The sequence below is a fragment of the Macaca thibetana genome, chromosome 7 (assembly GCF_024542745.1).
Source record: "Macaca thibetana thibetana isolate TM-01 chromosome 7, ASM2454274v1, whole genome shotgun sequence".
Classification (NCBI taxonomy): Eukaryota; Metazoa; Chordata; class Mammalia; order Primates; family Cercopithecidae; genus Macaca; species Macaca thibetana.
Window position 1 is genome coordinate 91,347,783 of NC_065584.1, and position 22,429 is coordinate 91,370,211.

At 45.9% G+C, this 22,429-nt stretch overlaps 2 protein-coding genes across 6 annotated transcripts in view; one reads left to right on the forward strand and one right to left on the reverse strand.

Moving 5' to 3' along the window:
* The window catches only part of TTC23 (tetratricopeptide repeat domain 23), a 119,603-nt gene extending 105,107 nt beyond the window's left edge, over window positions 1-14,496 (forward strand). For all 4 annotated transcript variants that reach the window (XM_050799815.1, XM_050799817.1, XM_050799818.1 and 1 more), the window contains 2 exons: window positions 11,428-11,510; window positions 12,687-14,496. In XM_050799815.1, coding sequence (XP_050655772.1) covers window positions 11,428-11,510; window positions 12,687-12,804 — 201 coding nt within the window. In that variant the 3' untranslated portion in view covers window positions 12,805-14,496. The remainder of the gene's footprint in view (window positions 1-11,427; window positions 11,511-12,686) is intronic.
* Window positions 14,497-15,204: 708 nt separating this feature from the next.
* The window catches only part of SYNM (synemin), a 30,717-nt gene continuing 23,492 nt past the window's right edge, over window positions 15,205-22,429 (reverse strand). The window contains exons 4-5 of one of the 2 annotated variants that reach the window (XM_050799814.1): window positions 19,032-21,478; window positions 15,205-18,095 (exon numbers count right to left, since the gene is read on the reverse strand). In XM_050799814.1, the coding sequence (XP_050655771.1) occupies window positions 17,787-18,095; window positions 19,032-21,478 (2,756 nt within the window). In that variant the 3' untranslated portion in view covers window positions 15,205-17,786. Of the gene's footprint in view, window positions 21,479-22,429 lie in introns of both variants that reach the window. The other variant, XM_050799813.1, reaches the window with a different exon arrangement.

Sequence of the window (22,429 nt, forward strand, 5' to 3'; positions counted from 1 at the left end):
TTGGAGCTGGCTGGCTGTGGGGTTGCTGGTGGGAGAGGTGCAGGGCAAATCCTTGAGACCAGGTTTGCCAGGTGAAGGGGCCGAGACCTGATCCTTTAAGCAAGGGTCCCAAACTATGGCCCACAGGCCAAATGCAGCCCTCCACCTGCTTTTGTGTGGCCCTCAAGTTAAACATTTTTTACACATGATCATTTGCAACCCATTTGATGATGGAGGACACCTTTGAACTTCAAGTAAGTGAATAGTTATCTTCCTCCCAAAATGAATCTATTTTTCTCATTAGTAGAACTATAGAACTATATTGCCAAAAAAAATGCTCATTATTATATCTTGAATTTCATGAAAAGAAATTTTGTAGAAATTTGTCTTCTGTCTTGTTATGTAAGTGCTGCACCTACCTAATAGCCTCAACTTTGTCTCTTGGACTATTACGTCTACAATATTTACCATATGGCCCTTTGCAGAAAATTTTTCTGAGCCTTGCTCTAAGCAGCTGGGAATGCTGCTTACAGGGAATGCTAAGCAGGGCACAATCAATGGGTCTAGAGTTGTCCTTTGGAATTTTTTTTTTTTTTTAATCACTATGAGGATAGTGTTGAGGATGGAATGGAGTGGACCAAGAATGGAGACAAGAGGACTCAGTTTTCTTTGTCCTCCTTCCATCCCACAGTTTTAGGGATCGAATGAGATGAACTGAGTGAGGCTGTTCTAATGAGCACCAGACACTGCCTGTGTGCAGGCCATGCAGGCCACTGGGAAGCTGTTCCAACCATCAGCACCTCTTCAGGAGAGAGGAAAACGCAGAGCCAAGGCGCTGCCTGCCACTGGGAATACCTGCTTTCCTTCCCGCTCCTCACTTCTCCCCTGAAGAAGGTAGATAACATCTGGAAAAACTCCTCCTAGGGTTCAGCCCAGCCACTGCACCCCAGGCAGGGGAAGGACCTCAGAATAGAGGAGGGTGGCAAATGATAACAGAGATACACAGAAACTTGAGCAGGGCTGAGCAGGACCACACAGACCTTTACACTGTCACTGCTGGCTCCCGGTGGGACTGAAGTGGTTTATGTGCCCCACCGCACACTCACTGCTACCAGGTGTGGCTCATACATCATTCTTCATCTTCACAGCAACCCTGCAGGTCAAACCTGCATAGCTCTGTTAAACAGAGAAGGAGCCTGAGGCTCCCAGAAGTAAGCCAGTGGTCTGTGGGCAGGTTACTCTTATGTAAGGCCCGACTCTTTCCTCTATGCCAGTGGCTCACCAAGTATCCTTCTTGAGCCCCCTGCATCAGGGTCACCTTCTGAATCAGAGTCTCTGGGGCAGGGGCCAGGTGCTCAGGGTTCTGCATGTTGGCCAGTTTCCTAGGCAGAGGCTGAGAAACACTGCTCTGGGCCACACTGCCACCCAAGAGGCTAAAAATCAGCTCAACTTCAAGAAACTCTCAGGGTGCATCACCCTAAAGCCTGTGGTAGAAGTTGGTGGCCCCTTTTTCCTCTGATTTGGCCTTGTTTACCATCAGTCCTGAAAACAATAGCATTGGCATCTTAAAGATACCTGACCGTTTGCCAGACTCCAAGAGAAACGATGGACACTTGTATTTCTGAAGGTTGTGCACTGTGGTGCCTGCGGTTCTGATCTCCACTCCTCCACATGTACCTGTCTGAGGACAGGCTGACTGCTCTGTGAATACGAGGGCGCAAATGGGGACTTAAAACATGCTTTTCACATCTGCTGCTGACTGCAGTTTCTCAAATGCCATATTTAGCAGTCGACTCTGTGAAGCCAGCAGTTCCTAAAGCTAAACACTGCCTGAGAAGTGTCTCTTGTTTTTATCACAACAACAGCTGCATCCCCTAAGTTTTCAACTCAGTAGCAGGAACCCACTGAACAGTGGCTTTTCCAGATGTACCCTCCTGTGCTGAATGGTCCAGGCATGGACCTGCAGGCATGAAAAACAAAAAACAGGAAGGCCTGGGAAACAAGGCACACAGAGGGATTAAATCACCGAAAAGGAAACCATATTATTGATCTGCCTTTTAAAGGCATCTGCCTGCAGGGGAAAATCACAGAATTCTCTTGGCTCCAGATGGAAATTTCCACAGCAAAAGTTCACCTACTTGTACAACATAGAAACCTGATTGTATTCTAGGATGGTCATCATCACCAACATTTTCATCAGGTGAAAGGCTGCAGAAAGAATTCCTGAAGGCTGCTTCATAGATCAGGAACCTCAGGAGTATGCTGAGCCCAAGAACAGTGTGAAGTCAGATTTGGGTCCAGCCTTCATCTGGCCTCTATATTAGATACTATCTTCAGCAGGGTTCAATCCACAGCCTCACTACTTTAGCTGTGGGCATTAAACATTTTCATAAAAGAATGAAATAATTTTATGTGACCCCTTTCTTCAAAAAATCAAAGCCCACTAAAATGAACCTTTTTAAGAAAGGAGTTGGAACATAGTTTTTATTCAGAGGTTGTAGGCAAGAAAGCCAACGTTAAAAAGGTCTTTTTTCTTTTTCTTTTTCTTTTTTTTTTTTTTTTTTTTTTTTTTTTTTTTTTTTTTTTGAGATGGAGTCTTATTCTGTTGCCCAGGCTGGAGTGCAGTGGCACGATCTTGGCTCACTGCAACCTCCGCCTCCCGGGTTCAAGCAATTCTCCTGCCTCAGCCTCCCGAGTAGCTTGGACTACAGGCACATGCCACCATGCCTGGCTAATTTGTGTATTTTTAATTGAGATGGGGTTTCACCATGCTGGAAAGGCTGGTCTCGAACTCCTGACCTTGTGATCTGCCTGCCTCGGCCTCCCAAAATGCTAGGCTTACAGGCGTGAGCCACCACGCCCAGCCTAGGAAGGTCTTATGTGGTCATAAGTCAAGACTGGAGAACAGGCTATGGAATCCCTGCTATATTCCAGCTATTCCTCCAAGCAGGCCAATACACACAGCCTTCCTAGGGAAGGCCATACCTTATGTTAGAATCCATTCCCTGTAATTCCATCAGTAGCCCACTTTGTCTTACTTTCCCTTTAGCATATTTGGTATTTTCCTTGTTGTCCTGGATATACCAGGAAATCCAGAGCCAAATTTGGAGTTCCCACAGAGCCACCACGCCACTCCACATTGTTTTCATGTGTAGAGCCTCATTTGTCCTTGATCCTGATTTTTCTAATCATCTTTGACCCATTGTTGGACCACAATAGCCCACCTTTTTTAAAGAGAAGGTCATAATGACATTAATTGCATATAAAAAGTCTTGTTCTTGGGTTGAGAAGTGTGCTTAAAGACTCTTCAAGCACTTGTGACTTGAAGATGTTTGTAAATCAGTTTATATGAGAATGAGAGCCAATTGTTAAAGGGGTCATGGTTATTCATTCTTATCTTGGTTAAGAGTGAATTTGGAGGCCCGGCGCCATGGCTCACGCCTATAATCCCAACACTTTGGGAGGCCAAGGCGGGTGGATCACCTGTCAAGAGTCCAGGACCAGACTGGCCAACATGGTGAAACCCCATCTCTACTAAAAATACAAAAATTAGCCAGGTGTGGTGGTGGCATGCCTGTAATCCCAGCTACTCAGGAGACTGAGGCAGGAGAATTGCTTGAACCGGGGAGGCAGAGGTTGCAGTGAGCCGAGACCACACCACTGTACTCCAGCCTGGGAGACAGAGCGAGACTCCATCTCAAAAAACAAAAAAGAATGAATGTGGAGCCTCCCTTGCCCACTATAGGCTGTGTGGGAATAAGAACTCCAGTTCTCCTGGCCACAGGCCTCCCCAACATCATCAGCTGCAGGGAAAAGGCACCCTCCTGAGGTTGGGCGCGCCCAGCTATGGCACCCAGGCACAGTGCCCCTCCATGTTTGCTCTCCCTTGGAAAACACTTGATTTGTAGTGTACACAAGCTGCCCACTGACAAGGCTACATTTGCTGTGGAAAGCTCCTCAAGCATCAGAACTCTGACCATGGCTTAGTGAGTGTACAGTGCCTCAGAGGGTCATCAACTATCCCACAAGGTCTGGAGGGATCCAGAACTGTGGGTGTGGACAGACCATCCTGGCCTGAGGCTCTCTAGCAGTTTTTCAGAGCTTCGCTGGAAACAGTGAGTTTATGGGTACATGGCCAGGGATGGAGGGAAAAGCAAAAGCTCCTGTTACATAAATCTAGTGTAACCTTAAACAAGTTGAAAGAGTAATGGTCAGGAATGGCTGGTGTGGATAGCACAGATTCAGGAAGGACTGAACCAGATCACTGAGCTCCATGTAATAGGGAAATTTGCCAAGAGAAGGCAGTTCAGAAGGCCCAGCTTTAACAGTCTGCATCCCTTTCCTTGGCTGGCTTAGAAATAGGCAAATCCAGCCTTTATACAAAAAGCCGGCTCCACTTGAAAAAGAAACCATAATTTCTATGTGGGTACACAGCAGGATTTCTCTCAATAGCAAGTCCTGCCAATGCATTTATTTTCTAAATATTTGTATTGCAGTTGTTGTGGAGAAGGATGATGGTACCTTGCTCCAGTACAGTGGCCAAGGGATGGAACAAAGTCGTGGGGGAGTCGAGGGATGTCGATAAGGACATAGAACCCATGGGACTTGGCAACCTAGAGGTGAGGAGTGAGGGAGACAGCAAGGATGACATCCATGCCCCCAGGGCTGGCACCCAGGACATACTCAGGGAGAGCTTTCTGAAAGAGTCTGCTCTGAGGAGCTGTGCAGGTGGCAGTGGCTGGACCTCACCCCCTTTATCCTTCATCTCCCATTTCCCTGCAAAGCCCAGCATCCCCCTTCCTACCTTCCCTGTGTTTCTCTCATGGGAGGCTCCCTACCCACCAACCAGTGCCTCAGTCCTCAGGTCATAGGATCACTGGCCCTCCAAGTAAGGGAGCTGTAGGGCTGTGTGAGAGAGACAGACAGAGACAGAGACAGAAAGATAGAGAGACAGAGACAGAGAGAGAGACATAGACCGAGAAAAAGAGGATGCAGGGGTGTGTTCTCTCAAACACACACTCGGAATTCCTTCTCCCTGTGAGCCCACCCCCACCCCCACCACCACCACCGCCTCCACCTCCCCCCAATCCCCACCACCTCCCTCCATCCCCATCCTGCCCTGTTTGTTCTTCACCTGCTGACTCCCCAGTCCTCAGGTCTCACTCCAGTGACACCTCCTCACATAGGCCTCTGCTGGCCCAGGTACCCTGGATCGACCACCACCAACACCCCCCGGTATTCATTCATAGCCCCGTCGTCTTTTTTTTCTTTTCTTTTGTAGCTCTTATCACAGATTGTTATGACATGTTTATTTATGTATTTTAAAAATATCTGTCTCCGCCACTCCACTGGAAGCCCCCTGAGAGCAAGGCCCACTTCTGCCCATTCTCCATTCCATCTCCGAAGTAGCCACAGGGTTGGCGTGTTGCAGGTGTTCAGCAGACACCTGCTTCAGGAAGTGGCGAATGTGGACGAAGACATGCGTCCAGCCAGGACGAGGCTGGTTTCTGCGTGGCTCAGAAGAACCACCCACTACCCCAACTGTGTTTCTGCAGGGGAAGGCTGTCTGATGAATTATGTTTTGGTTTACTCCTTCAATTCCCCCAAGTTAGTCGTTTCTGCCTGCCTTGTAATGGTTGGTAAATGAAAGCGCACTTGTATTTCTTGAAAGATGTATCACATTTCACGCTTCCAAGGAGTAAGGCTTCCGGAGTCATCTTTTCTCTTAGTATCAGCCTTGAGAACTGACATGAAAACAGAGCACAATTTTCAAGTTTCTGAGTAATTTCTCCCCCGTGGACATAATCTGGCATTGGATAATGTGTGTAAAGAAGAGCAGGGATTTCAGATCCTCAGCGTTAGAGCATTTTTTTAAATTTACCTTTCTTTAGCTTTTTCATTTTATGTAAGTACAAAATACAAGTAATAGCTTGACAAGCCTGGCTTGGAACCTTACCAGGAATGAACAGTATGCTTTTCTCGATTTTCTGTTACGGAGTCATGTAGCCTTGTAACTTAAATGACCCTTTAGTTGCAGTCCTTGCTGCACTGTCTCCATTAATGAATAGGAGGTGTTCCATCGGTACCTTCATCATCTGAAATTCCTCAATAGAAGTTATGATGCAATTCTGGGACCTTAGGCAGGAGGTTAAGGGAGGAAGGGAGATACCACCAATCTACTTCTGCAGGATGCTGCTATGAAAATGGCCCTCAGTAACAACTGCACATTTTCACAGATCCCCCTAAAACAGAAAATATTCTTCCTGAGTTTGGGTATTGAATTACTGTGGGTTTTTAAATGACAGTATAGTGAGTCACCCAACCCTGATGCCATAGCTGCCACTGAGCCACCCCTCTGTCCACACTGGGAAGGGTGTTAGCTCAAAGGCACCACAGCTAGGAAGATGGCTAACTGATAGCACCATCCCAGCTTTCTTGGCTCCTGGGCTCCTTAGACTCCCAGCTTTCAAACCTCAAAGTCATATCAAAAAGAATTCTGAAAGTTTGCATCAAATGCTTAAGATTGTCTCTTAACTACCCCAGCTTTCCGAATGAGTCCTAAGAGTAAGCAGCAAATAGTGAACAGCCGTCTTTCTCCTATTGAAGGCTGGACTGTAATTTCGAGGGTTTTTAACACCACATACCCAGTGGGACTTCCCTAGCTGAGGTTTTTAATAACTGATGAGCCACTGGAACCCTAGGGTCCAACTGTGTCTTAAGGAGTCTAGACTCCATATAAGAATTTCCCCAGCTTACGTGTTTGTCCTAATCATTCACTCACTTAACAACTACTGCATCTGCCTGTGTGCCAGGGGTTGTGCAAGGCCCTGGAACACAGTGGTGAGCAAGACAAACATGGCCCCATTTAGGGACAGCCTGCAGGCTGGTATAAAAGCAGACATTCCCTTTTGTCTTCCTGCAAGGGAAAGAAAAGCTCCCTGTTTGGTATTTAAGGAACAATAGAAACACAAGTGACTTCTCACAACCCTGCATATAAAATCAAAGAGAATGTAAGGAATGGCTCCTAAAATTCATCTGGACACTCAGGAGTTCAGTTTATTGTTCACTTTAAAGAAAAGTGAGAAACACCCCTTATTGGCTCATTTCAAGGAGGAGCATATCTGCCTCTCAGAAGAATCTGGGGAGCACAGAGTACCTTTATTTATAGTGGAGAATGTTCTACTGTCAAGGTTTGGCGAGTTCTTTACTTAGCTCAGCGACATGTTTACAATGCCTGGCTCCAGTAGGTTCAATTAACATTTATTGACTTCCTCTCTGTCAATGCCTATGTTTTTAACAAAAGAATCAAAACACCTACTTCACACAAAAATGCTTAAGTAAATTTAGCTAAGAACAGCTGAATGTTGAAAAATTCAGTTTATGTTTCTTAGATAAATACATAACTATATAAAACATTTTCTAGTAGAAGTCCATAATGGGTTATTTTGCTGTTTTAAAAAGCTATCTTTGGAAGAGTAGTTTAGTTAATGGATGACCATTTTTTCCAGCCTTGGTGCCTGACCTTACACTGTAATCACACAAGGGATTAGTGAGGGGCTGAGGATCTGTTTCTGTCTCCTAGTTGACACCCCTTTGCATCTCTTTTCACTTCAGCTGGAATTTTGGGCAAATCTCCTTAGTAAGGATAAGTAACCTTAGGGAAAAAAAAATATATTAATACCAGGAAGAGTTGAGTTTTGACAAAGGTCTAGGGGTAGGGTAAGGATGGGGCTCCTCTCTTCAGGGCTTGATTACTGGAAAGGATCTCTTGACCCAACCACAATCTTCTCTCCACTCCACTCTCTCTACGAACATAGTAGTGAAAATGATCAGCACAAAGGTTTGTAACAAGTGGGGATGGTTAGTAGACCCACTGATAATTTGAATAAGCACTGTCAGTTGCCTTCTCATTCTTCCCAGGGATTCGTGCATATTCAGCGAACAGTGTATTTCTATCCCTAGAGAATGAGGGGCCAAGGAGAAGCAGCTTCAATCACCAAAGGGGTAGGATGGAAATTCCTCCAGAGTATTAGATTTTGAAGGCAATCTGTTAAGGCAGAGTGAACTGAGACCTCAGACTGTCTCAACTAATTGTTACAGTGTCAGTAACTCTAATGCCACAGTGAATGAATTAACGACAAGCAGTGACAACATCACCTCTCAAAATGAGCTGCATCGGAGGCAATCATAAATATATAAACACAGGGAAGATTGGGTGGCTCTAAAAATAGCCCTGATCTTTTACACTGAGTGAAGGTATTTCTGGGCAAAATAAAGTCTATTCTGGGTAAGAAGTGTTAACGCTAGAGAGAGGGGCCTCTCACTGATGGGCGACAGTGGGGGGAAGCATCTTGCCTCTCTTGCTCTGTGGCCCTTTCTGAGCGCCACCTCCTCTGCCAGGCCCAGTGTGCCCAGGCTTCCAATAGCTGTAACCCAAGCAGGGTGCTGGAAGGGTTTTCATCAGGTACCATGGGTATCAAAAACATGTCCCCATCCCCTCCCCTCAAAGCAACGGAGCTTAGTCAAAGTTCCTACATTTCTAGGGTCACAACAACCTAAAGCATTAAAGCAACGTTGGCTCAACCCCATGGAATGAGCAGCTCAGCCCACTGCCTAGGCCAGGCCAAGGTCCCTGTGCAGATTTAGAAAGTCAAGGGCTTGTTGGACAGAGGGACAGGGATCCTTGCCTTTGTAGGATTTGAATTATGCATTAAATAAAAGAACAAGCAGCGTTTACTACTACTTGATACTGTATATTTCTTAGTCAAATGACTAAGAAATAGTGAATATTTTCTGTTATTTAAAAAATCCTGTCATATTCTCATATGATAGTTACTTTTTTCAAAGGACAACCACATTCTCAGATTCGAAAAACACATTCTCAATTCCTCACACTGAAACATTCAGACAGTTTTTATAGTTTCCACAGCTTATAAAGACAAAGGCATTTGGCTGCTTGCATTTTAATTTTCTTGAAGACCTAAAAATGGTTGGCAGATCAGAATGAATAAACAGCCTTCAGTAGTAAGTCCCCAAACCCTCACACTTTTTTTTTACTCAAGCTATTACCATGTAGCACAATTCATCCAATTTTTAAAAAATATATTATGAAATATTTCAGTTATGCAGAAAAGTATGGATAACATAACAAAGACTTTTGAACTCACTATTCAATATAAGAAATAAAACATGACCCATCCAGTTGAAGTCCCCTGTACCCCATCCCCAGATAGCTACTTTTTTTAATTTGGTATCATTCCCATGCTCTTATTTTACTATAGTTTTGTTTTGCATGTTTTAAAACTTCATATAAATTATAATATATATCATGTGCATTCATCTGTAGTTTTCTTTTTCCCCTTGACTTTGTAATCATGAGATTCATGTATGTGGTTATATATACACGTACATGTATCAAACATTTATATATCACATACATATATAATATATACATATCACAATTTACATATTCATTACTAAATATTGCTAAATTGTTTTACAAAGGGACTATAACAGTTTGAATACCCACTATCAATATGTAAAAGAATTCTTGTTGCTTTGTATCTTTAACAAAGCTTGGTAGTTTTTGCAGGCTGATGGGTGAAATGGTACCTACCTTATTGAAGTTGTAGTTTGTATTTCTGGTTATTAATGAGATTAAGCATGTTTATTTCATCAGATTTCAACTCTTTGAATAATCTGTTTATATCTTTTGACTGTTATTCTATTGAGAGGTTTTGGTTTGGTTTGGTATTTCTCATTACCTTATAGGAATTCTTCATGTATTCCGAATGTTAAACCTTCCTCATTTCTGTACACTGCAAGAATCTTTTCTCAGCATGGTTTGTCTTTCTACTTTGCTTATGGTGAATTTTGGTGCACAAATATTTTAGGTTTTCATATAGTTACACTTTATCAGTCTTTCACTTTTGCTTTGTCCAGATCTTGTCTAAGAAATACTTCCCTACCTCAAGATCATAAAGATATTTTCCGGTCGGGCATGGTGACTTACTCCTATAATCCCAGCACTTTGGGAGGCCAAGGCAGGTGGATCACCTGCAGTCAGGAGTTTGAGACCAGCCTGGCCAACATGGTGAAACTTCATGGGGAACATCACACACCAGGGCCTGTCCTGGGGTGGGGGGAAGTGGGAGGGATAGCATTAGGAGATATACCTAATGTAAATGATGAGTTAATGGGTGCAGCACACCAACGTGGTACATGGATACATATGTAACAAACCTGCACGTTGTGCACATGTACCCTAGAACTTAAAGTATAATTTAAAAAAATAAGAATTATAAAAAAAGAATTAGGAAAATAAAAAAATTAAAATGCAAAAATTAGCCAACTGTGGTGGCGGGTGCCTGTAATCTCAGCTACTCAGAAGGCTGAGGCAGGAAAATCACATGAACCCGGGGGGTGGAGGTTTCAGTGGGCCAAGATCGCCCCACTGCACTCCAGCCTGGGCGACAGAGTGAGACTCCGTAAAAAAAAAAAAAAATCCAATATTTTCATCTAAAAGCTCCAAGTTTTGCATTTCACATTTAGTCCTTTAAATCTTTCTTGAGCTTAATCTTTGTGTTTGATTTGGGGTAGTGATCCATTTTCTTCTGTTTGGAAAACCAGCGTCCCAGTACCATTTATTGACTAGCCCACCTCTTCCTCACCAACCCTGCAAGGTCAGTTCTGTCATCTGTCAAGGCTTGGGCTCTCTGCCCTGTCCACTGGTCTTTTTGTCTACCCTGGCTAACGTGCTGTCTTACTTTATTAAAAAAATAAAAAATAAAAGGGTCTTGGCATCCAGTAAAGCAAGTTCCTGCACCTCATTCTTTCTCAAAATGATTCTGGCCATTTTTGGCACAGCTTTAATCTTTCTCCTCTCCTCGATTTGCCCTAGCCTAGGACGAGCAATCAAATGGCAAGACTTAAAGTAAGCAGAAGGGAGAAATCAAGCCAAAGCCAGCCCTGGATAATCCATAAGCTGAGTATTTGACTCCTAATAACTAAGACATTGCTGTGTAGTAAACAGTATAGAAAGCCCATGTATTAATAAAAGTATGTGTTTACAAAAAAAAAAAAAAAAATCTATTATCTTTTCCAGGCTATAGCAAGGGCCACATTTAAAAATAGAAACTAGAGCCCATGCTCTGGTCAGTACCAAGGTTCTTGCCTTTATTTTTAAAAATACTACTTTTAAATATATTGTTTACATACAGATAAGTCACAGAGAGTTTTGTGAAATAGTGCTAAAACTGTTCATTTTTGCCTAGATCCCTCAGAACATCCAAATCAAAGGTCAGTCACTAGGAGAAACCCCAAGAATGTGGTAATTCCATAACAGCAGGGTCTAAGAATGAAGTGATCTTTCTCTCATTCAAGGGAGACCTTATTTTCCTGCTCTCAGCGACATTTCCGTAGCCTTATGATAGCTGCTTGGTGTTCTAGTGTCTCCAGATCCAGACCCTCTTATACGGACCACAGGACAAAAGGACTCTGGCCACCCAGCAGGCCATGGGCATCTTCTCCACGTGAGTTGGCTTCCCTCACACTTTCTCTGAGTATCTCATTCCCTTTCCATTCAGAAGCTCAAGAGGAAGCTGGTTCTAGAAGGTTCTGTGGAACCTTCTCTGGAATGTTTTACTGACTTCCCATAACTTCCATAAAGGACAAGTTCCTTTGAAACCCAAGTTGTAAAATAAATTCCTTGCCCAGATATTTTTTTTTAAATTCATCCTTTAAGTCAGAAATATATGCTGGATGTTGTCTTCCTGCAGACGAGCCCCTGCAGGCTAAGGCACCCACTGCAGGGGGAGGGCCCCAGGAATTCCTGTGGCCTCCTGCAGCCCTGCTTCTGGCTTCCCTCTGCCCTCAGATGCCTGTCAGGACTGCAGCTGGAGAGTTCACTGACTTGACCTTAAAGGCTGGCCCACCACGTCCTTTCTCAGCCCCTGAGCAGAGGCCCAGCGCTCTGCTGTGGAGGGCCCACCTCACAAATCCTGGTTCACAGGGAGCAGCCCCAGGGCTGCCCGAGTCTGTGCTCAGGGAAACAGGGCCACAGCCTGGAGCAGAGAAAACCTGGCCAGCAGGGAAGGCGAGCCAGGGAGGCCTCCAGGGCAACCCTGACCATCCTCCTCACCCATGTCCTGCTCACCAAGACAGCTAAGGGTTGAGTGCCTCAGCTCAGTGGGGATGGTCACAGGTGATTTTAAAAGATGGGCGGGGCCGGGCGAGGTGACTCATGCCTATAATCCCAGCACCTTGGGAGGCCGAGGTGGTGGATCACTTGAGACCAGGAGTTTGAGACCAGACTGGCCAACACAGCGAAACCCTGTCTCTACTAAAAATACAAAAATTAGCTGGGTGCGGTGGCATGTGCCTGTAATCCCAGCTACTCAGGAAGTTGAAAGGCTCAAGAATTGCTTGAACCTGGGAGGCGGAAGTTGCAGGGAGCCGAGATTGGGCCACTGCACTCCAGCCTGGGTGACAGAGTGATACTCTGTTTGAAAACAAAAATTAGTAAAAAATAAAAGATGGAAGGAAAACATCTCATTTTATGCTCTGTGCTACAATTCTCCTCTCATTTACAGCCCCTCCCGAGGCTTCTCATAAATAGGTCTGGGCACCGGCTGGGCAGCAAAGGCTGGATGGGAACGGTGTGGGGGCTGAGGGGCACCACAATCACCCCAACTTCTGCTTGTCTGCAGGGCCCCCAAGGTTGCTGCGAAGCCAAGGCAGGCATCGAAAGCCAAAGTGGTCTTCTGCACCAGCATCCCTCAGGACACCATGCTGGCGAAGGCCCGGCCCGGCGCAACAGCAGACTGACACCCCCACCCTGAAAAAGCCTAAGACATTCCTGGGCACTGTCATTTAGGGTGCTGTATAAATCTGTCTCCACCTAGAAAATGGAATTCAACAGTCAGGATACAGACTTCCAAGGCCAACTGCTGGCCCCAACGTGCAACAGTGAGACCGTAAGCCTCCCATTGGCCACATTTTGACAGTGGATGCCCTTCAGGGTGATATATGCTATAAAGCAGTTTTCTTTCTATCACCTAAGTGGTTTTTCTTGCCAACAAAGAATTTTTACCCATCAGCACTACTGTGGCTGAAAAACTTCTCTTCAAAAGTTTGGTGCACCCTGTGCAGGAGTCAGCCCGACATCTGCTTGTACACACAGCTCCTTGCATAGGTCTGGAATCAGATCTGGAACAGTGAAATTCAAGAAGGAAGCCCTTTCTTATAGGAGGCTAATAGGGATTGAGAATAACATGAGAAGAAAACGCTAATAAAGGGAAACCTGAACGCGCTGGTGTCAGCATGTGTCTTCAAAGTGCAGCCTGCCTCAGAGTTCCTTGAAGCCTGAAAAGGGGTTTGGGAAAGAGCCCAGTAGGAGGGGCAGGAGGCCAACACACCTGACTTGGCCTGGGTCCAGGGGGGAAGGTCTAAGGGAGTGAAAAGAAAGGCTAGCAGGAGGCTGCCAGGGGAGGACCGCAGACTCCCTGCTGCTTCGCATCCCTCCTGTGGCCTCCACTGCAGGCAGGACAAACCTGGACGCCACCTGGAGCTGCTTCCTGAGTTGGCACACTATCGTGTACACAGTAGTCTTCAGCCTCCTGGAAGGAGGCCATAGTCGTGTGAGGATGGCAAAGTCGAACAGGAAGCTTTGAGCGCCTTTCTCCACGATGTCAACAAGAAGATCCAGTGCCAGATCGAGGTGGACTGAACACACAGGGGTAGGGGTGCAGGTGTAGGCAGTGCCGTCCCTTCCCCTCCCTCCCCTATGGCCATGAGGCTGCAGGCCAGTGCTAAGATGACAGCAGACTGCAGCACAGGGCCCTCCCCTCCAGCCCCCAGTGGGACATCCGAACCACCCTGGGGCCATTTGTGCAGGGCACCACCTCCAGTATTGATGGGGAAAAGAAACTTAATAGAACCATGACAGGGTGGAGAGAAGCAGGGTCCACTGTCTTCCTCAGGAGCGTGACAGCTGACCCTGCAGACCATGCTTGCTGGTACACACTGGTCCCACACCCAGGCCTGTCGGACATCAGCAGTGTGCTAAAAAGGTGTAAGATGTGGTCATTACTCACCGTGTCTCCTATCTAGTTGACATGGGTGAAGTCTGCTAAGGGGTGAATGTTCATATGCTCCCAATCCACATTGAAGCCCTAATCCCCAAAGGGATGGTACTAGAGGATGGGGCCTTGGAGAGGTGATTAGGTTATGAGGGTGGAGCCCTGATAAATGGGATTAGTGCTTTATAAGAAGAGACACCAGAGAGATGATCTCTCTTTCCACCATGTGAGGACACACTGAGAAGGCAGCCATCTGCAGGCCAGGAAGAGAGCCCTCACCAGGAAGTGAATCTGTTGGCACCTTGAGACTTCCCAGCTTCCAGAACTGTAAGAAATAAATGTTTGTTGTTTAAGCCTTTCAGGCTATGGCTTTCTGTTACAGCAGCCTGAACTGAGAGTCCCTGCTGAGTTTTTTAAATAAATGTTAATTATGATGTTACTTCTTCCTTTCTGTATTTCTTGAAGGGTATCTTGGAATCACAAAAACTAAAACACATTTTTAAAATTTAGCGCCCCCATCCCACCCCACCCCAGGAAACAATGAATTTAGGAATGTTCCCTTCAATGTCTCCCATCTGGCAATTCTGTTGACTTCAACAAAAGAGGAAGACTACAGCTACTTGTGTTTTTCTATTTTTGGTAAAGGGCTACAAGGTTACAAACAGGTAAAGATATCTAGCTATTCCTTTGTCTCAAACTACCTCGATTTTTTCAAGCCCCTAAGAAATGGCCGTGGCCATTTCTTAGTCCTGGTATGCCCTGGTATGCCCAGGACAGTCCTGGTTTTAGCACTCAAAGTCCCACATCCCAAGAAACTTCTCCATCCGAAATGGGATGGCTGGTGGTACCCTACTGCCACTAATCATTCAGGCTGTGATGATGACATTTTTACCACAAATTGTCCAGTGTGTATCTGAATACAAGCCAGTTGGCTTATGCTCTATCTGCCGTGCTTTCTAGCTCTGTGCTCCCAATATTGAGTTCTGATTCGGGGGAGGAATTAGTAAACTGGAACTTTTCATATATATTCTGCCCAGTAATTCTCTGCTACACTAAAAACATGCATGTAAACACGTAGATTCTTTATTTAGAGTTTAAAGGAAACATCAAAATCTACTGAAAATATTCATTCTCTTTAAGAACAATGTGGGTTTTTTCCTCAGATTTTTATTTTTGCACATTCTTGTGACATTTCCCATTGTAGGGAACAGGAGTTTAGCAAAATCAGCTTCTTAGATGATGCCATTCTAAATATACATCTTAAACAAACAATATCAAAACAACCAGTGGGAAACTGAAAAACACTCAGTGAGTACTGTTTTGTCTAAATAACAATAAATACAAAAAGACTGGTTGTGTTCCGGCCCCATCCAACCACGAAGTTGATTTCTCTTGTGTCCAGAGTGACTGGTTTTAAAGGACATGGAGCTTTGGGGTGACCTGTCACAATGTCAAGGGCACACTCCTGGGTGATTCACAGATTTAGCAACCAACAATAGCTCATGATTCCATACTTATAAATACTTCTGGCAGAATACTTCTTGAAGTTATGTGTTCCAAACTTGCAGATGACAATTAAGATTCACGATATTTCACAAAGTAAATAGAAGTGGGTTATAACATTAATTATGTGTTCACATCAGCTTCCATTTACAAGTCATGAGCCCAGACACTGACATCAAACTGAGCCCACTTAGACTCCTCACCACCAGTCTGTCTTGTCATCAGACAGGAGGCTGTCACCTTGACCAAATTCTCACCGATCAATTATCTATCCAAAAACCATTACTTGTTACAGTTAAAACAAAATCAGCACATCTTTGACTGTATTAAAAACGACACACTTTAATAAATGACAAAACCTTACAAAGCAGTCACCGCCATACCAGTCTGACAATCACTAGTTCATTTGGCAGATGGACAACAAAGGTTTAAACTTGCAATTCAAATGAACTTTCTTTCCATACTCTGATTCTTGGTGTTTTTAAAATATCATCTTGAAAGCTGTGCTGCATTTCTCCTCCACTTATCAATGAAGAAAATGCACTCTCCGGAAACTACCTGGGGTAGCCACTACTAGGACCTGGGGAGATGTGCACCCTGGGGGGTCTGAGGGCCTCCAGGTGAATCTGAGAGGGAAGACCCTCCAGTGCCTTCACTGTAGCCTGCCTGAGGGTGGTGCTACCTCAGACTGTTATTCCTCAGTGCACTACAGTCAGTGCTATGATACTGTGTTACAGGAAGTACAGTTGAGACAGCATTATGTGAAAGAAGCTAGCCTGGACTAAACAAATGCTGTGCTGCTAGCAAAACTCTTTTTATATGATGCCACACTTTACAGATGGAAACTTTAAAACAATACCCAAGTGTAAAATAAAACGAATCCAATGAAGCATGCTCATCCCAGTATCTTAAACTTGGTGGTGCCTATCTACAGGTCCACACTCTGCGGCCCATGAGCATGGGGGCCTTTCTCATCCTCCAGGCCCATCCTGGGTATCTCAGTGCTGGGCTGCAGGAGAGAGATCCAGTTCCTTCCCCCAAAACATCCTTCTATTTAATAGATTGTTGCCCTGGACGAAACACCCCAACTGCAATGACTTCTGTTGAAAGTGCAAAAAAGGCTTCCATGAGGTGGGTTCATGGTTGTTACTCTATTCATCTTTCAGCCTTGAGCTCAGAAAGACCTGCATCCCATGAATGAAGGGTTGGGAAAGGCGTCTTTAGGAGGCATGGTCTACTGTGTGTTTCCAATTTTCCTGTACACACCCAGCTTGCCAGTCCAGCTGTAGTCTGAGCATCGGCATTCTCTTCATTGTCTTCAAGGTCTACCTCCCACCAGTGAAATTAAATGTTTGAGTGCTAAGGGCTAAGGTATAGAGAAGCTCAAGTCTGCACAGTCTGATAGGAACTGGCCACTCCAGAACTTAGGCTATACCAAAAAAAAGATATTCACACTGTATGCTACTTAATGACCTAGTGCCAAAAAAATTGAAATGGTACTGTAAGTGATTCCCAATAATCATCTACCCTACCAGTGCCGGGGAACCTGTGCAAATAGAATGTGAAATATCACAACAGACTACAGCTGTCCTCTCCATAAATACTATATTTTTTAAAGTTCTATACATAGAAAGCAATTCATTCAAGCCTTAACATGAATTTAACTCTATATGGCCAGTAAATTTTTCCTAAAGATGAAATCATTTAGCAAGAAATTTTTTTAACATGAACAGTCTGCCTATTTCCTATTTCTTTTTGAAAAGACTTTTTAGAAAGAGTCTAAATTGTATTTATTTTTCCCCTAAAATGTTAGTTTGTTATTTCATATTAGCACATGCAAGCAAAATTGACTCTTAAACATATTACTTTAATCTGGTTAATGTTTTGACATCTATAATTAATTGTAGTTTCAAACAGATGCAAGCCATGTCTGTGACCAGGTGCAAAACACAGAAATCATCTCCAGAAGTGGAGAGAAGACTCCAGGAAAAAAAGTGTTTTGTAAAAGTCCCAACTCAATAATAAAATTGCAGTGCCTTTTAAGGCACGGATTAACTGGAAACCTTTACGGAGTAACTATGAAGGAAATTGACACTGCCTGGAGTACTCTTTAAGAAAGTAAAAAAGGGGAGATTTTCATAGACTCCCCCCGCCTCTTAAAGTGAAGGCCTTTGGATGTTGGCATGTCGCCAACAGGATGCCATTAAGACAAAATGTTTCTGCTTATTAAAACCAATGCCCATCATTCTCCTCCTCCTCATTGTCTAGATAGAGGAGGGCAACTTTCTTTTCATCTGAAATCACCGACCTTTGGTCTACCATTCTCTGGAGCTGCACCTTCTTATCAAACATGGCCTGCTCCTTGCCCTGTTCTCCATGGGCCTGGTCTCCTTCCCCAGCAGAGGCCTTAAAGCTCATGCCAACTGCCCGGTCATTCCTACTGTCCGCGTCTGTCCAGGCACCACGGTCAGACACACCGCGATCTCCCGCTTCCTGTGTCCGGCTGCGGATCGCCTCTACGTTACTCACATCCATCTGAAAGGTAAACGAAGTTTCTTTGGGCCCTGGTGTAATGTGTCTTAGCGTTCTGCTGCTGTCTGCTAACTTGCCTAGCTCAGGGGAGTCCGCTGAACCAGCAAGCACAAATGTTCTGGACACGGGTCCATGGACAACAACGTGTTCAGAGGTTTCCGTTTCTGTAGGACCTAGTCGAATGTGCCTAAAGGATCTGCTAACGCCCGATGTCATTTCTGCCCCTGACGTGTCCCCTGCACTGTCCTCCTGAGGAGATTCAGAAACGACACTTTGGAAGGTGCTCTTTTCAGTCATAATGGTTTGTCTACCTAAGGTGTGACTATGAGTGGCCTGGTGCACATCTGCTGAGCCTTCTCCGTGCACAATGCTCTCTGAGTCACCAGACTCCCCCGATTGGGGAACCAGCCCATGGTAAACTATCTGCTGGGTGGTCTGATGCCTCTGAGGCCCGATGCTGATGTGCCTGATGGATGTGCTGCTCCCTGGCAACCCTTCCATGTGTACAGAATCTCCTCTGACACCCAATTCCACCTCGTCTGAAAGTGGAGCAGTGAACTGGATTTGCCCACTGAACCCTTCTTTAGGGCCTAACTGGAGTTGCCTGACAGAAGTCTGGGTACCCACTGACTCTTCTTTTGTGAAATAATCACCAACCTTCCCTGCAGCAGAAATGGGGCCCTGAAAAATAATCTCCTTTTCAGCATGAAATTGTCTGGAGCCAAATGTGCTGTGCCTCCCCAGTCCGTCCGTATCTGCAGAAGACTCTGCCGGGCCAGGTTCTGGTGAGCCCCCCGCCTCCAGACAGGCAGGGGCAGGGCCTAGGAAGATGACTTCTCTGGACGGTGGACCTGGACCGGGACCCAGCGTGACATGCCTCACAGACCGGCTGGCTCCGGTCGGGCTCGCTGCCTGACTTAGGTCGCCTCCCCCACTTACCTCCACCACTTCTGCAGCGGGTCCTTCATAGGACATTCGCTCAGTCCTCCAGACTTCAGAGGGGCCGAGTTTTATGTGCCTTGCAGCCTGGTTCACGTCCTCCAGCACCTGTGACTGGGCAAAGCCTGTGGGGCTGCTGACCTCCACAGTGGCCGACACTGGGCCCTGGCGAGCGTGCTGCCCCGAGCTGTGAGGGGCCCCACCAGCATCCTCACTCTCGCCTGCAGGGATGTACAGCTCCCGGGTGGCCCAACGCCTGAAGCGAGCGCCAGCAGCGGGAGCCTCCGCTCCATCTTCCTCATCTGGGCTGCCAGGCGCTGGGCTGCGTTGCTTGCTCAGGCTCTCCCGAACCACCGACTCCACAGCTTTCTCCATTTCACTGGCCTCATCTCTGCTCAGCTCCTCCAGGTCTAACCGATCGGCATCCACAGTTTGTGAGACGTTGACTTCAGCAACCAGGGTCACGGAACCGCCACCAGCACCCTGGACCTTCTTGACGTCCACGGAAATGCTCCCCGGCCCGCCCTGCCCCTCTCTGGTGAGGGCAGACAGCTCTTCCCTCACGCGCTCGGGAAGGGTTTCCTCCAGCTGCCCGATCACCTCCACCAGCTGCTGCCGGGGCTCCTTGGAGGAGATACCCTTCATGGAGGTATGGAATTCATGGGGTATTTTAATTTCTTTTTCAATGACTGTGGGTTCGGCATGAAATTCACCACTTCTAGCTTGTTCTTTCCAGTGAGTGGAACCCAGGTCCCCCTCCAGAGAGGACGCTGGGATCTCTGAAGGCTTCACAACCTTCTCGCCCACTGCACCATCCTTCTGTGTCCTCCTTCCAGTCCCCTGCACGATTTCATCCTGCCAAGAGTACCTGATGGTGGATTCCTCCTCGATGTGGATCTGCCCATACACCGAGCCGTCATCTCTGTCGTGCCCCCCCGGGTATTCATCTGGAGTTGACACAAAATAACTCTGCTCGCTCTCTGAATCACCTGCCTCTGTCACTTCTTCAACGTGAGTCGTGTTCTCCTGGGGCTGCTTGGTCCTTTGATGCTGATTAACTGAGAATGTGACATCACTTTCTCCATAACCTTCCTCTTCCTTAACCAACCCCCAGGAGCCTGGGGACACATCTTCGACCTCCTCCACTTTGAATGGGACAGAAAACTCCTCTGGTTTCCCCTCACTGACGTAGCTCACAGGCTCCTCGACGATCTCCACGTTGACGACCTTGGCTCTCCCCTCCCTCCCTTTCAGGCCAAGGTTGATGACGTCTCCTATCATCTGCTCGGCTGACCTGCCTTTCAGCCCCACTTCCTTAATATCCTTGCTTAAAAGGTAGTCCAGGCCAGCTTCATCAGAAATATCAACATCCTCAGTCAGTTTCGACTCCACAACTATTTCAGTCTTTGTTTTCCTTTCCCCAGGAAGCTCTGTCCTGTCCACGTAAGTGACTTTTGTGTCTGGAAAAGAATCAGCAGATGCTTCAGTCTCTGGAGACTGAGTGAACTGCTTCAGGATACTGGTAACGATGTTTTCTGCTACGGTTTCTGTCATGGAATCGCCTTGCAGAGAACCGGTGGCATCTCTGGTGCCCAACGTGAACCGCAGCGCTCTTGCTTCTGCCTCTCTACCCGTCCCGCCACCAGCATCCTTCACAGGCATCTGCAAACCTTTCGGCGACACCTCTGCTCTTCTGTCCTGGGATACTTCGAGACTAATCGGGATCTCTCTCTCTTGCACGCTCTTCTCCTTCGGTGAGTCCTTCTCCTTGGCCTTCTCCCTCATCTGCTGGCTTTCTCTCTGTCTCGCTTCTTTATCTAACTTTGTCAGTTCTTCCCATCTTAGGTTTCTCTCCTCAGAAGCCTTCTCTTTAGAATCGAACATTTTCTCTTCTGGCTTTGTTCGGATGGTTTCCAGTCTGTTTCTTTCTTGCTCCCTTGTGGCTTTCACTTCTGTTTTCTTTCCCAGAATGACGGTCCTCTCATTTGACCGTGTGCTTTCCGAAGCACCTGCCGCCACATTGTCTCGGCGGTCCCGGTACGACTCGCGGGCAACTGTGGAATCTTCAGCTCTGTAAACGGGGACCTCCCTTGTATCTCCAGCTTTTGGTCTGTCAGGGAATGTTTTCACTTGAGCCTCAGTATTTCTTAAAAGGCCATAGGTTGGAGAGAAAGTTCTGACATTAGTTGAACTGTTGACGGTTTTTCCGTATGAGTTTTCCTGCTGGGTAGTGGCCGAGGAAGAATATCCCGAGCCCAAGAAGCCTTCTCTGGCATCACCTCCAACAGATGTGCCCGTCTGATATCCACGGTGTGCTGACAGGTTAGAATACAGTGCCGAGCTGTGATTTAAACTCGCCAAAGGTGCTTTCTGCCTTGAAAACAGATTTCTTTCATTTTCCCTCTGTAACAGTGAGTCGGTATAGTGATAGGATTTGTTTCTGAATTCTGTAGAAATTGAACAAACAGTTCATTAAAATGGCAGGCATCATTACCCTTTTCCATCTAAAAGTATTGTTGCAAGTCAAATCCCATCCCATCATAATAAATATATACCGTTACCACAGAAAGCTCATTATAAAAATAAGTTACATTCGGTGCCCAAATTATTTTTTGGCAGTTTACAAAATCCTGTTACAATAAAAGGCAGCACTACAAATACTTCAGCCTAACGCATTTCTCCAGTTACTGATGTTAAAATACTCACTCATCTTAACATTAATCCTAAAGCACAATGCATATCCCAAGGAGGTCAGAGGTGCAGTTTTTTTAGGCTGAAATTTCATAGTCTCATATTTTGAAATCATTAATTTCTGCTTTTTGAGGTAAGTTTAATTTACTTACTTTAGCAGAGAAGGGCTCTATAATTAAAAGTATATCATGATTAAACACCAAATAGCACTATCCTCCACTATTTAATATACTCTTATTTTTCACTGATTTCCATATTGGGCCAAGTATTAAATAACTTAACTTTTTTAAGATTTCTGATCTTTTATTTTTACACTTAACAACCTTCTTATCTGATAAGGAGCCAGGGCAGAAACACCCCAGTCTGTCTTAGTGTCATGATCCTGAACTTGGGAGGCAGTCCTCAGGGCTTCCAGCTTTGCTCCAGGCTGTTTGCAGACAGTGCTACCCTTTGGGGTGTCCAAACCCCAGCAGGGTAAACTGCTCTTTAGGAATGGCAGCTCGTGGTTAGAACATAGCCAGGAGCACCATCCACCCCGAGTGCCCCTGGTGTCTACCCACACCCCAGCTGGCTCAGCGGGGACAAGGCCTTCTCTCCCCCTTATGGCAGCCAAGGCCAGAGGCCTCCTTTGGACAAATCCCAAGATACAGGAAAGAGACCAGGCCAGGACATTTTCTACAAGACTCCTCTTTTCAGGTCAACGGATC